This window comes from Acanthochromis polyacanthus, chromosome 21 (genome assembly GCF_021347895.1).
Source record: "Acanthochromis polyacanthus isolate Apoly-LR-REF ecotype Palm Island chromosome 21, KAUST_Apoly_ChrSc, whole genome shotgun sequence".
In the NCBI taxonomy this organism is placed as follows: domain Eukaryota; kingdom Metazoa; phylum Chordata; class Actinopteri; family Pomacentridae; genus Acanthochromis; species Acanthochromis polyacanthus.
This window is the reverse complement of record NC_067133.1, coordinates 18,879,083-18,894,924: the sequence shown is the minus strand read 5'-3', so window position 1 is coordinate 18,894,924 and position 15,842 is coordinate 18,879,083. Positions and strand designations below refer to the sequence as shown.

The window sequence follows — 15,842 nt, the reverse complement described above, 5'->3', positions numbered from 1 at the left end:
CCAAGGAAGTGACCGATCATCCAGCAGCCTGCCGTCAAGATGGCACCGAGTGGACTGAAGGCGGTAGTTGGAGAAAGTAAGTGACACGTTCGTCGCTAATTATCTTATTTCAGAAATTTATTGTGACTAAAACACACAGGCGACATGTTTGAGCTCACCTCGTAGCAACTTAATACACCGATGCTTAACTTATCACTCTATAAACCGCGTTGGGGACGTCGGTCCACCAAATGTTTCTTCCTGCTTCACTCCTAATTGAAGTACAAACATTACCTGCGTCAGTGATGTAGCTTGACAAGTCGTGGGTACAGTGTGACATTGTTGTGTTGAGTTGGTGGCAGTATTTGTCGAGAAGTAATTTTCTGTTTTTGTGGCGTTGGCCAAACGTAAGAATAAGAAGTTGTGACGTTAGCAGGTGGAAATGTTGTGGTAAGTCCAGGTTGTTGGCTAACGCTAGCTAGCTCAACTTAAAGGAAGTTCCGTCACTTGAGATGGACTCAATCAGCTGGGACATTTTCGCTGTAAACCGTAATTAATCATCAACTCAGTCACAAGTTTTCTTACAGAAAGTTTTTAACCCCTGTGTGTTGTTTTGGCTTACTAATAAGTGTCTTCAATAACGTTATAGACCAATGTTTTGATAGTTTTTTCTAAAGCAATATAAGATGTATCAATGTGACGGCTCTTGGGCGCCGGTTATGATTAATTAAACATTGGGGGTTGGGATGTGAGGCTGTTGGGTTTACTGAGTACTAAACACTGAAGAAATTAATGCTTCAACGTGTGCCTTTTCTCCATCATCTTATTGTAGAAATTAATGTTTGTGAAATAAAACAAAAACATATGATTCAGGCAATTGCAGTGGACTATTCAGTGATCATTATAATGTACAGCATTACTTGAATACTTCAGTGGCATTGCCTTTATTACCTCTTACCTTTTCTAGTTTAGCTTGATAATTTTACAATTGCTAATATCCATCAATCTATTATCTATACACTGCTTAATCCTCATTAGGGTCGCAGGGGGCTTATCAAAGCTGACTTGGGGCAAAGGGGACACACAGATACAATCACAGTCGTATTCACACTTACCAACAATTTAGAGTTACCAGTTGACCTCAGCATGTTTTTGGACTGTGGGAGGAAGCCAGAGTACCTGGAGAAACATGCAAACAGGCATTCTGTGTTGCTTTGGAATACTCCTCCTCCTGTAGATCAACTGTTCTCATTTCATTTCATATTAGCCCGATGTGCCAGTACTTATTCTTAAACTTCCTTCTTGTTACGTTGATAACTGATTATTCAACTTGCACCACACGGCATTACACTCACCGTTTCTCCATGCAAGCTCTCACTTACACTGCTGGTATCACTTCTACCCCTTCCTTTGTTAGTTTGTTGTACTACAATTTTCTAATTAATAATGTTTACGTCATAATCTGCTTGCCTGACCAAGTAGGTATACACATACAAAGAGTCTGACTTTTTATTCTTTGCTCTCAAAGTGCTTGCACAAAAAACACACATGCTTCTAAACAAAGGTATCAGGCTAAAAGTACAATATGTTTTATAGTGCTGTGTACAACTATAGAAGAGGATGTTGAAAGTTGACCAAAGTTTAGTGCAAATTGTGCTGGTGATCAGAATAAATACAGATATTAACAATACATATAGTGTTATTGTATATACATGAGGTAGGTGGCTTTGCTGTGTGCATTTCCCTTGTTTCCCACATAGCACAACCTACTTTGTAATGAGGAGGAAATGTACGTATTCTAAGTACTGAGGGGGATGTATCTACTGCATCACTCCTGAAACTTATGCATTGCATATTCACAAATCTCACAAATATTATGTAATGGTAATGCTAATTTAACACATGGACTGTATTCTATAATCTGTTAAGGATTGGAAGTAAGTGGTTCATCTGTTTACAACTTAAAGATAATTAGCTGACACCAGTATTTCGCTGTCAGTGGTCAGCAGATGTCGGAGATTGTAAATTTAGCTTTTGTCCAGTACAACTGTAGTGTAGAATTGAAATGTGAACACACTCCCTCACTCAGAAGTGCTGAAATCATCAGGTGTGCTCTGGTAAAACAGGTACCTCAGACCTTGTCTACATCAGAGATCAGACAACAATGACTTGCTGTTTGCTTGTAGTGAGCCTATTATCTATTTATTTCTGTAAGTTTTAGAGTTCTTGAATCACTTCTTTTGAAATTTGAAAACTAGAAAAGCACTTGGAGAGCGCAGACCTCCACCAGGCCATCTGTTTGTCTGTTTGTCTGTTTGTCTGTTAACAGCATAACTCAAAAAGTCATGGACGGATTTTCACCTGGCGGCCATCTCTCAATTGTACAGAGTCCTTCAAAAAAATCCTGGATCCAGACGGTGATCCGGATCACCTCCAAAATCTAATTGATTGTTACTTTTGCTCTTCTGGACATTCTGTAAAAAATTTGGTGAAAATCCGTCCATGACTTTTTGAGTTATGCTGTTAACAGACAAACGGACAAACAAACTCCGATGATTACATAACCTCCTGGCGGAGGTAATAAATCCGCTTAAGCAGTCTGGAAAAGGAAAACATAGTGATTTTTTTAAAAATGTTTTTATTCTGATGCCTGAAAGCATCATTGTCCACAGAGGCTGGGTTTCCTTTTTGGTGATAGTGTGTAGAGCCTCTTCCATGTCACTGTTGAGAATGTCAAAATCTGTTATGATTAGTGGTAAATTCTGAGAAGTGACAAACTAAAGTCATATAAATCCTAATACAGCATTCTGTTAGAAGTAAAACAAGCCTCAGAGCAATTTTGCACACGGAAGGATTTTTTTTTTACTTTAGGCAAAATCGTTATTGGAAAATCCTTGCTGGAAAAATTAGCTGTTCATTTTTCCTTTTTTTTCTTTGACCAGTCGTCAACCAGAAATCAAATAGTATTTTGTTACAATTCCTAGCATAGTGATAGCAATAATAGTTAATTGAGAATAAAGAGCACTAATGATTTTCTTTAAGTTCTGACTTTGAGTGCTACTTTAAGTGCTTACTTTAGCTTGTGACATTCCCAGCTAATTATGCCACTCACCAAGTTACATATTGATGTAAGGCTCTGTCTTGTGTCTTACAGATTCACTGCTGTGTTTTTATTAAAGTCAAACAAGGAAGTGGTGTGATGAACATGATATCACATTGGTGTAGTTCTTCAATTTTGCGTCCCATCCCGCGCTCCTTCCTTCTATGCACTATTAAAAGAAACTGACAGTGAAGTGCTACGGGATTTAAGGCATGGGTCAGGATTTCCACAAGGAAAATGTCTTGCTAAAGTGGAAAGCCGCCCAGTTGTTTTGGAGAAAATAATGGCTTAAGCAACAGCCATGCTAAATATAATTGCTTATTCTGTATGAAGTAGGTCTTCTACTTTGAAGTGTTTTTGGATTGAGGATATTTGGGCACTGTAAAACACAACAGGAGGCCATAAGTTTTGCAGTTTGTTTCAGCTGCAGTAAGTACCACGCCTCAGCTGTTGTGTCTATGAAGTCACTGGAACAACTATGCTTTTGTCTGATCTTCATAATCTCCTCAGTATAACATCAGGAAGTTGCACCCAAGTGACTTTGTAAGTGCAAGAGCTAAATATGATACTTCCTAGTTTTAAACACTAAAACTTTACCAGTTTAGTATTTGTCATCCTTATTTCACCTTACAGTAATTTAAACTTAAAGCCGAGGAAAACTTAGCCACTCTCTTAATTAAAGCACACTACTTGATCTGCATAGATTATAACTTAAAATATAGTTTCCTTTGTTTTACAAATATCGCTGTAGTTATTGCTATATGAAACATATTGCTAAAATTGCAACATGTTTATGCAAAGCTCCATTTGTTTCCTCAGAGGTAAGGGATCATTCTTTAATCATATGTGAATATTTTTCCTTTCATCTACAGAAATCCTAAATGGTGTCATTAAGAGTGTTAAAAAGGATGGAGAATGGAAGGTAACAGTTACACAATAAGAGAAGAAAATCCCCGATGTTTTCTCGCAAGGTTTCTAACCCCTGTTGATCTTGTATCTTTCTTTAGGTCCTTATTGTGGATCACATGGGCATGCGAATTCTGTCCTCATGCTGCAAGATGTCTGATATTTTGGCAATGGGGGTGACCAGTAAGTAGGCGGATAATTATTGGTCTTGCTTCATAAGGATCAGACTTTGTATTTGACAGGGATAGTTATGGGATATGCTCAGAGAGAAATTTTGTTTTATTTTAAATGAATTATAGTGTTGCTGTGGACATGCAAAAAATACTCATCCTCTTCCCTACCTTAGGTCTGCGTAAGGGTACATACTACCATACCTATTGTTCTCGTAAATGATTAGACACTGATCGTATTAAAATGAAGATGTACTTCATGCAAAGCAGGATTCATATTTCAATAACCCATCTTCTGCTGACATGAATAACCAGGCTACTTGCTTTTACCTTACAATAGTTTTTTTTAAATGATTTGTTTTATAAATGCGTATGCTGTAAGAGGAGCTGTAGTTAAAGGAAAAAAATGCCCTTTCAGGTTGTTATTTATTCTAGCATTTTCTAAATTTGATCTGGAGCTGGTGTTTTATTTCACTCTATTTCATCGTACGCAATGATAACGTTGTTTTATTTGCTGCTGCACACGACAGTGGTCAAGTCAGATCAATGTTACATTCCCCTCTTTTCTGCTTTTCAGTTGTGGAAGACATCGATAAGCGCAGAGAGCGCATCTGCAGTTTGGAGGCCATTTATTTTATTGCACCTGTGCAGAAGGTTAGCTGTTGTCTTTTCCTCAAAGTTCTTATTTTTTAAATATTAAGATAATCAGTGTTCCGTAAGGTTTATCTTGTTTTCTAATCTTTTAAATGTAAATATTTCCTCAACTACAGTCAGTTCGTGCACTTATCAATGACTTCAAAGACGTGGGCTTCACTTACAAAGCAGCGCACATCTTCTTCACTGAACGTAAGATTGGAAACAAGCAGAAATACAGGCAACATGTTTATAACTTTATTAAAACTCTTCAAGTTACAAAATATACAGAGTAATTTTAAAATAGCCATTGCATTTGTATGCTTCCAAAGCGTGTCCAGATGAACTTTTCACTGAGATTGGGAGATCCAGAGTTGCCAAGGTTGCGAAGACTTTAAAAGAGGTCAACATTGCTTTCCTACCTTGTGAGTCTCAGGTGAGGATTTTTCTCCTTTTTATTTAATCCAAATAGACTTTTTGGCCTCGGAAGTTTCAGTCACTTTTGTTTACAGTTTTGTTTCAGTTGCTTTCTGCTACAGCTAAAATGTGGCTATTGAGATCCTTAAGAATAAAACAAAACATTTAGGAAATATACAGTCCCACTTCTTCATGGATTTATTACTACACTTGATACCTTTTACTTTACACACAGCAAGTTTTACAGTTAATGTTAATAAATGTGAAAGTATTTGTCATGGCAGGTAAAACCTGAATCCGTCTTATCCCTGCAGGTGTTCTCCCTGGATGACCCAACGTCCCTCTACTCCTTCTACGGTTTGAAGCCAAATGAAAACAAAGACAAAATGATAGAAAATCTGGCAGAGCAGATTGCGACTCTGTGCGACACGCTTAAGGAGTACCCTGCAGTTCGTTACCGCAAGTACGGAAGCCTGCTTTGAAAGTACATTGACATCAGCCACTGAGTTTACTTTCTCATTCAAAGTCGTACACCGTTCTGCCTGTTAGGGGACCTGAGGAGAATGCAAGATTGGCTGAGGAGGTCTACCGGCGCCTGACAGCTCACAAAGCTGACAATCCAAGCATGGGAGAGGTTAGCAATTCAAATATTCACACAAAAATTTGCTTTTTTCTGCCCTTTTCTATATAAGCGACTAAACTTCTGCAGCTCTTGGCCTTTATAGGTTGGGAATATTTCTGTGGTTTCTGGGTTTTATTTCATGTTGTTTGTTTTCTCACACTTTGCTGGGCCTGTCCTTTTTCCCCTTCTTGTTTTCTGTCTTTCTTAGTTGACATTTCCTTCCTCCTGAGATGGGTCTTGACAGGCATGTATTACTGTTCTCTATTTTTGCCCCCACACATTGAAAGTGTATAAACATGCTGTGCTGCCTAACACTTCTCTGCATTTCTTTTGACTGGACCTAACATTGCAAGTTTGCTGAAATGCTGCATCAGGTGGTGATACTGAACAGCTGTAAAAGCTGATAAGAAATTCACTGCATGACAGATTGACAAAAACTTTGAAGAGCTGTATAGTTTGTGTGTTGTAGACAAGATCATAATTATGAAGTAAATAAGTCTAGTTAGTACTGACTGATATCATTAATTTTCTTTGGTTTCAGGGTCCAGACAAGGCACGAACTCAGCTGCTGATTGTTGATCGTGGGTTTGACCCAATTTCACCGATTCTACATGAGCTGACCTTCCAAGCAATGGCTTATGACTTGCTAGATATCAAACAGGACATCTATATGTGAGGACACATTTTGCTTTAACATTGACTGCTGTTCATTTGTTTGTCAGGTTTATGTGCCGTCTTCGGTATTGTTACGATTGTGGGGGTGGAGAACCCAAGCGCAGACAAACAGACAAGCTAAGTAGTGATAATGAAAAGGGTTTTTATTCAGCAAAACTCTACAATAACCATGACCAGGGGGCTCATTTATAAAGCTTGCGTACGCACAAAACAGGGCTAGAAAGTGGCGTACGCCACTTTCTACGCAAAGGTTGTGATTTATAAAAACAAACTTGGTGTGAGAATGTGCGCACCGGTGCACCAACCTTGATGCTTGATTCTTGCTTACGCACAAAACAGGGCTAGAAAGTGGCGTAAATCACAACCTTTGCGTAGAAAGTGGCGTACGCTGTGTACGTTGTGATTTTTAAAAACAAACTTGGCGTGAGAATGTGCGCACCGGTGCGCCAACTTTGATGCTTGCTTAAGCACATTTTGGAGACAGAGGGAACGGCAGTGCCGGAGGGTGAAGTGGTGAATTGAAACCAGATTGATCTAAAACCTTTATTGTTATCACATATTAGACATGTAGAGCTTGACAATCATAAACCCTCATTGTTGTAGATGTTCATATAGTGTGCCATTCGGCCTACGACTGTGTTTGCAGAACTATGTTCATATATCAACAGGGGCGGATTGAACGGTGTTTCATTTGGTCGTTTGACCGAAGGGCCGGTGCGCTGGTCTTCATTAGTTTTGTTTACTGATCACTCGGCGCTCGTATAGCTCATCGGGTTAAGCACGTGATCCATTTGCAGGGGCTGGTCTCCGACGCAGCGGCCTGGGTTCAATTCCTGTCTGTGGCCCTTTTATGCATGTCTTCCCCCTACTCTTCTCCCCATTTCCTGTCACTCTTCACTGCAACTATCACAGTTAAAAGGCAAAAAAAGGTAAATAATTTTGTTTATTTATCCATATGCGGCCGAATGGGATGAGCATCCAACCATTAATCAGCCCTTCACAGGTCCACAGGCCCAAATGCGTCACACCACAACCACGCCCCCCGTAATCGGCGTAACTGACTGCACTCATGCTGCTGTAAGGGCTCCGAGTGAAAATGAATTTGTCTATGTGAACCGAAAAAAATGTACATTCAATCAGTGTGCAAATTATTTGTACATCGGACATGATCATAACAAATTTAGTGGCAGGGTGGCCTGGGTCAACACATGATTCATTCATTCTGACGCACAGCAGTGTAGGCGAAAAGACTGCAGGCTGGCACTGCGTAAAATGCCGCGGATCAGCAGCTTATTTGTATACAGATACATTCATGAGTTACTTTGCATTGACCATTCATGGTAAAATGTGGACGGGATGTGAGGTGGAGCCACCTGCGCAATCTTCTAGCTGGTGTGTAATTATAAAGGGGAAATTGCGTGCAGCTGTGCTTACGCACACTTTTATAAATCAGGGGCAAAGGGCATACGCCCGTTTCAGATTTTTGGCGTACGCAAACTTTTAGTATGGATCCTATGCAATGTTTTATAAGTGAGGCCCCAGAACTGGGGAGACAGGGCAAAAACCAAAGAAACTAAGGCTAAGGAACCAAATGCTTAATATAACAAAACTAAGGGGTGGTACTCACACAACAGAGGAAACTAATAATCAAGGGAGCCAAACAAACTGAGGATAATCTAAACAACAAAGTCCAAGGGGGGGTAATCCACGAAGGGGAAAAGGCACCAAAGTCCAAAAGCAGAAGTAGTCCATAAGAGGAAAGTCTTGCAGGGGACAGAGGCTGTGGCAACATGTGACGAAGGCAATGATCTGGCAGAGACTGAGGGGAAGAAGAGAGCTTATATAGCAGAGGGGAACAGGTGAGTGACGTTATCTGATTGACTGCAGCTGATGCCCATGCAGCAATCAGCCGGCTGAGTACAGGCAGACAGTGGGCGAGCGACTGTGAGAGAGACAGGAGGGGAAAATGACAGAGAGGTGACATGGATGAGAGAGCAGGAACTGAGGCAGGATCATATCAGGTATACCACTTCTTCATAATCATTTGTTTGTGTGTGCTTTTTCAATGTGTAGGTATCAGACAACCGGCATTGGGGATTCAAAAGAGAGAGAAGTGTTACTCAACGAAGATGATGACCTCTGGGTTCAGCTCAGGCACATGCACATCGCAGATGTCACTAAGTAAGTTTGTTACAACTACATCTCCATGAGAGTACTGCATTCTTAGTCCTTCCAACAAATTATGGACAATTTCTTTTGCCTTCTTTTGTGATGCTATTTGGGGGAAAAAAAGCACCTCAGTTAGGTATTGTTTATTATAATTGAAAGATTCATTTACCTTAATACCATGTTTTGGATATTAATGAATTCATTTTTTTCTTCTTTCTTTTTTTTTTGTCTGCATATCTGCTCAAAAATGACACCAACCAGCCATGGTGTCATTACTTAAGCTTCATGCAATTTTTTTCTTCTTTGTGACTGTGACCATCACCTGCCCTCATGGCAAATTAACCTATCATGTGTGGTGGATCTGGCATGCATGAAAACCTCCACCAAAGGAGGAGCTGTCTCCTCCAGCTCAAGGAGGGTCCCCCCCCCAAAAAAAAAAAAGCCACACCCAAAAGCCCCAAGGCCTGCGCAGCAGAACGGGCCATAGCAGACCCACACGCTGCCCCACCTCCCCCATGACCACCCGCCCACGCACCCACCCACCCACCCACGCCACCCCCCCTTCCGCCCACCAGTATCCAGGTCTTAGAGTGGTCAGCTCAATCCCCAGACATGAGCCCCATTGAAAGTCTGTAGTGCATTTTCAAAAGATTTGTTTCAAAGTGCAACCAAAGGTACACTAAAGGTGTCTGAAAAGTTTTTTTCCCTACCACTGTGTCTGTGTTAAATAAAACTGTTTTGTTGCAAATTAATATTACACTAATTAAATCTTGTGGCTAATGATTTTCTAAACACGTTGCAGGAAAGTGACGGAGCTTCTTCGCACTTTTTGTGAGAGCAAGAGAATGTGCACAGACAACGTGAGTGTTAAGCACATTGCCCATTCTCCTTCAGTTATTACCGATGTTTTTTGATGTTGCAATTTTGGTCAAAATATTTTTGCATTTCAGGCCAACATTAAAGATCTGTCTCAGATGTTAAAAAAGATGCCACAGTATCAGAAGGATCTGAGCATGGTGAGTGAGATGAAGACAAGAAAACTTTTAACCTTTTTTTTTTTAGTAATTTCTGTATTGTGGAGATAGGACTATGATCAGTTCAGCTACATTTAAGTTGATGATCATCGGTTTTTGTCTCTGAATTGCTTTGAAAATGGGTTGTGTGTTTTTATTCTAGATAAAAACACAGATATATAACAATAAATATCTATTTTCCTTCACAGTACTCCACTCATTTGCATCTAGCTGAGGCTTGTATGAAGAAATTCAAGGCCTCTCTGGATAAACTTTGTGAAGTGGAACAGGTCAGTATCCTCGTGGAGTGAAATTAAAACTGATATTAATCTTTTATTAACAGCGTCAGCAAAATGTATTTGCACACAAACAATATTTTTATAACAACAAACAGCTCCTTTGTTGAATAAAAAAATAATAATGTTGGTTGCTTGTGACTGTACTGTGGAAATCCAGTTTTGTTGTTGGCTGTTGTCATGTACGACAACAGTTGCTGGTATAAATAGAAACATGATGATGTTTTCTTTATCCGCCAAGAGAAAGGCACTGTGGGCTATCGAACCCAATGGTCTGCTCATGCATTTTTGGCAAAACAGGCTGTTAGCTTGTAGCTTTTATGTCAGAGGATCAACTAAAATGTCCCACTAAGTACCTTAGAGAGAATGTCTGACATGGAATCGCTCTGCACACTAAGCGACCTTGACGTGATGGCATCTTTATTTATAGCTGCTCTGGGTTATGCTTAAATGCTTCTGGCCCAGTCTGGTGATATTTAATGGAGAATCATAATCGTAATATTGCATAAGAGGCTTGGGACTAGACATCAACATCCACATCTACAGAAATGCAGAAGAAGCCATTATGTCATTACTGTAAGTGTAAAGGCATTTAATAGCGCACATTTACTACTTGGTAATGTAGAAAGCTGGGATAATGCCATAGTCAAAACCAGCGCCAAATGCCAGTGTGTTGTTTTTATGGGCCAGACATGCTTTGTCTCCCTGAGGGGATGTATTCTGCCACATTTAGTCCCGTATCCGATGAGTCATAAGCACATTTGAAATGATAAGCAATGCATGGTTGTAACATTATGAGATGAAAGTGTTAATGGGGCCTTTGTGTGTGACTAAATCACTCAACCGCACTAATGGATTGTCAGCATGTCTGAAAGCTGCCTCTTTAATCCAGTCGGCATGTTTTGGCTCTAAGAAGGACCGCGCCATCCAAACGGCAACAGTTCTCTGTCAGCTGTCATTTGTTTAAATGTTGTACATTGTTTGGGCTTCCCAGTACAAATGCATGCGTGTAATGTTGTAAACAAAATCATCTTTCACTTGTTCACAAAATGGTTGCTTTTAATTGGCCTTAACAAGGCTTAGACCATATTTGTCATAAGGCTTAGTAAAGTGGTGTTTTTTTAGGGAGATCTCAGTTGCCAGGATTTCATTAAAGGAAAATCCCGACGCTAGATTTAAGTATAAAAGCCCAACTTAAGTGGCCAATATTTGACATTATTTTTGACATATTTAATAGATTTCAAGGTTTCCTGTGCAATCTGGGACGGTTTGTTTTACTGAAATCCTCTTTTTCTGTTTGGTGGGAAAAAAAAGTATAAGTAAATATTTTTAAATTATCGAGATCAATTTGATGGCATGTAACGCCAGCATCAGTCTTTAAGTAGTTTAGTGAAAGGGTCAGAATGATTGTCAAATTGCAGGTCATAAAAGTCCAAATACAGTAAGAAAAGAAGTGGAATAAAGCAGAGAAGCAAAAAACTCTGTCAATTGCTCCATGAGTTGTCTGTCAGCTGATTTGAGTTGATGACTGAGATTTCAATAGAAGCTAATAGATAACCGGGGCTTTCTTCTTCTTTTTATTGTTTTTCTTCCACAGGACCTGGTAATGGGAGCAACTCCAGATGGGGAACCTCTAAAAGATGCCATGAAGAGCATTGTTCCTGTTCTCCTCAACAATGAACTTGAAGCCTACGACAAAATCCGCATCATCCTGCTGTACATATTCCACAAGAAGAAAGGTGTGTCCATGTCGCAACGCTTTCTACTGTTTGCCTTTTTGAAAATCAACGTTTTAAAAGAATATTCGTCTGTGACAGTTCATTACAAATACACTAAACAGCCACAATTTTTTAAACCACTAGTAGGTTAGCTTAGTGACACTGATCATGTCATTAGAATCTAAAGCATTGGTGGGAAACCTTGGGTCATGGAATTTACATGGAGGTTGTTTTCACGCATACCTAAACATCGTTCTGAACCCTCCATACCCCAGTCTGATCGAGGATCCATTGTATGCACTGAAACAGCTCAAATCCAGAGATATTTTTCAGCACAAGGAGGGTCTACACGAAATTAGGAAGATGGTATTGATGTTGTGGTCAGGCGTAAACTAACCGTGACGTCACCCGTTGGTTTCAACGCCGAGAAAATGAAGCCCGGATTTTGCTACTTCCTGGTCGCCGTTTTGGATTTTTTTGGAGCCAGTGACGTAAAAAGCGTCATCAAACAGACTGGACCGGAGAGCAACTAGGGGCAGGATTGGCTGAGGACTCTCTTATCCCGCCCACATTTTACCGCAGAGGCTTCTGTTGCTGTCTATCAAGTATAGCCACGCCCCCTGGCTCCGCCAACTTTAGCGATTCATTTAAAATTCAGTATTGATTTATTTTAAGATCGGCCACCTGATCTCTCAGTTTGACCATGAAAACTAACGGGGAAAAAATCCTGAGCTGTAGAAAATCAGTCTATCAAATTTTATTTTTTCCAAAAATGAATTGGGGCCTATGGAGCAAAAGCTTTTTGGAGCCAACCCTAGCGGACGGCGTGATATTGCAAGTTTTTGACACTTACGGATTGGCTTGAATTCTGGAGCCAGATGCTACGTCCATTATATATACAATCTATGGTTGTGGTTCATTGGAGCAGACTAACCAGGCTTTGTCATTGAGTGACTAGCAGGTGATCAAATGTTATTGTAGTCTTCACAATGTTTGCTTTAAAAGTTTGGTTTTCCATGTAGGCATCACGGAGGAGAACCTTGCCAAGCTCATCCAACACGCGAACATTCAGGCTGAAAGCAACATTATCACCAATCTGGAGAACCTGGGCTGTAACATCATAGCTGGGGTAAAGTTTTCGACGCAGTTTGGTTCCAGTCTCAGTGTTCAGGAACTGTACATTTATTCTGTCAGTATTTGTCATGTTGTTTGATAGGGCAGAAATGCTGGGAAAACACTGCCAGAGCGAAAGGAGCGCACAGGGAGCACATATGACCTCTCCAGATGGACACCCATCATCAAGGATGTCATGGAGGTATAATATTGTCTAAGGGAAATTTCAGATGTTGGTGGTACATCCATTTATTTTAGTTTTCTTAAATTTTTGTTTTACACCATCTGTCTATCTGAATCACAGAACGTCATAGACGACAAGTTGGACAAACAGCAGTGGCCATTCATCGCTGATCCTGCTCCCATCAACACCACTCAGACCGCAGTCAGGTGGGTTCTAGAAGCTGAAAACAAATTTTTGAAATACATACTGTGACTTATCAGAGTTCATATGTACGTAGATAAAGTAAAATCATTTTTTAAAAAGTATTTGGTCTGGTGTTCCAGGGAAGTAATAGTTTGAGCATTTGTGCATCATTTTGCCTTTTTGTTTTGGTGTTTAAAATAACAAAAATATTAAGTGGGGAGGCTGCCAGATAACATTGTCAGGCTTTTATCCCTGTAAATGAGTTGGATGTTGGCTTTTGACAAAGTGAACTGGAGTTGAAGAGGTGAAATCAAGTCAGTTTTTCTTTGAATACTCTGTAATCCCCCCCGGGCATTCCTACCTCGGTGATGGTGGTGTTTATTAAAAGCACTTTTATAGACCTGGGTTCTTTCATAATCTGTATAATGCACAATGCGCGTCTGCTTCCTTTTAAGCAAAGTGCAGAATTAAAGATGAGTAGTCATTAATAGTAACACTGTAATATGGGCTATATAAAATCGGACACGGCAGGAAATAGTAGAGGGTTTAATTTGACCTGTCTTTAAACATTATGAAACTGATTAGCGTACCAACAAACCCTATACAACTGATTGAAACCACATTGATACAAGAATTGTGTTCTTCTGTTTTGGTTTTCTGTGGCACGATACTGCCACAACTTTATTTTCAAGATTTTCCAAGATTCACATTTTCTCATTAGGATCAATTTCATGACAATACTGTATCCAAAATAAGCATTCTGAGACTGTTGTTATCTTTTTCACTATTTGCTATCAACAAAGTATCATCATTATATAGAACTGACTGCTCACAATAGGCCTTAGTTTAAGTACACTCAAAAAAATATAAACGCAACACTTTTGTTTTTGCTCCCATTTTTTATGAGATGAAATCAAAGATCTAAAACTTTTTCCACATACACAATATCACCATTTCTCTCAAATATTGTTCACAAATCTGTCTAAATCTGTGATAGTGAGCACTTCTCCTTTGCTGAGATAATCCATCCCACCTCACAGGTGTTCCATATCAAGATGCTGATTAGACACCATGATTAGTGCACAGGTGTGCCTTAGACTGCCCACAATAATCCCCAGCTGTCCGAGTGGCTGGTCTCAGACGATCTTGGAGGTGAACATGCTGGATGTGGGGGTCCTGGGCTGGTGTGGTTACACGTGGTCTGCGGTTGTGAGGCTGGTTGGATGTGCTGCCAAATTCTCTGAAACACCTTTGGAGACGGCTTATGGTAGAGAAATGAACATTCAATACACGAGCAACAGCTCTGGTTGACATTCCTGCTGTCAGCATGCCAATTGCACGCTCCCTCAAATCTTGCAACATCTGTGGCATTGTGCTGTGATAAAACTGCACCTTTCAGAGTGTCCTTTTATTGTGGACAGTCTAAGGCACACCTGTGCACTAATCATGGTGTCTAATCAGCATCTTGATATGGCACACCTGTGAGGTGGGATGGATTATCTCAGTAAAGGAGAAGTGCTCACTATCACAGATTTATACAGATTTGTGAACAATATTTGAGAGAAATGGTGATATTGTGTATGTGGGAAAAGTTTTAGATCTGTGAGTTCATCTCATAAAAAATGGGAGCAAAAACAAAAGTGTTGCGTTTATACTTTTGTTGAGTGTAATAGTTACTTTTGTTCATTCTTTTAATTTGATTCTTTTACAGCAGTGCACGTTTTGGACACTGGCACAAAAATAAATCTCCACCAGAATATCGCACTGGGCCTCGGCTGATTATTTTTGTGATTGGTGGGGTGGCACACTCAGAGATGCGTTCAGCTTATGAAGTCACCCGAGCCACCGATGGGAAATGGGAAGTGCTGATTGGTAAGAAATTGCTGTTGAAGAGGTTGTTTGCAAGATCATATTTATTGTTTTTTTTTTTTTTTTAAGTCACACATATCATTTTTGCCTTGCCAGGTTCATCTCACGTTCTGACTCCAACTAGCTTCCTCAATGATCTGAAGACTCTGGACCAAGTTCCGAATCCTGATTGTTAGATAGACCCAGAGCAGGGAAAAGCACACTGGAAGAAGGATTTAATTCCACTTTAGATGAATGGTATTCTGTTCAAAGTCTGAAGTGAAACATGAAGAGACGTAGCCATGGAAGGAAATATTTGTGATTCTTTTTTTTTCTTTTTTTTTTTGCTGTTCTTTTTGTTGTGAATTGGGTCCTGTACACTGCTGTGATTGCAAATGTTTTAAAAATATTTAATTAGACATTATTGATACTGTGATTATTGTACTATTCAAATTCCTATTTTTGTTACAACGGTATGCATTAGATTTGCCAAATTATGTACTGAACAATTGTGTCACTCACAAAACGAGATCATCTCACATCAAATATCTTATTTAGGTAAGCTGTAGTCGATTTCAAGTCAGTAGAAATATTTATCATATAGTCAGTATTGTTAAGTGCATAAAAAGTTTTTCTCTAGGTACTTCTTTTTTCCTTATCTGAGAAATTTCATCTCAGATGAAACAACTGCTGTAATGAAATCTTGCACATTTAACTTTTACTTTAATATATTGCTGGGAGCAAATGTGGTGGGTATTTGTTTATTTGTTGATAAAAATAAGCAATAAACTAAACATATTTACTTTAACATTTTTG

General features: G+C 39.6%; 1 protein-coding gene across 2 annotated transcripts; it reads left to right on the top strand.

Moving 5' to 3' along the window:
• Positions 1–15,834, top strand: stxbp2 (syntaxin binding protein 2). Of its 2 annotated transcripts, none has more exons than XM_022210381.2 (19): positions 1–76; positions 3,952–4,001; positions 4,087–4,168; positions 4,733–4,809; positions 4,926–5,001; positions 5,121–5,224; positions 5,520–5,668; positions 5,755–5,839; positions 6,369–6,499; positions 8,576–8,683; positions 9,474–9,531; positions 9,622–9,687; positions 9,894–9,974; positions 11,578–11,719; positions 12,721–12,827; positions 12,915–13,013; positions 13,116–13,201; positions 14,893–15,050; positions 15,144–15,834. In XM_022210381.2, exons 1-19 carry the CDS (start codon positions 40–42, stop codon positions 15,221–15,223), a joined length of 1,776 nt encoding a protein of 591 aa, XP_022066073.1. In that variant the 5' UTR covers positions 1–39; the 3' UTR covers positions 15,224–15,834. The 2 variants fall into 2 exon arrangements, with proteins under 2 accessions (XP_022066073.1, XP_022066072.1); XM_022210380.2 differs by having other exon boundaries at positions 14,890–15,050.
• Positions 15,835–15,842: the final 8 nt, after the last annotated feature.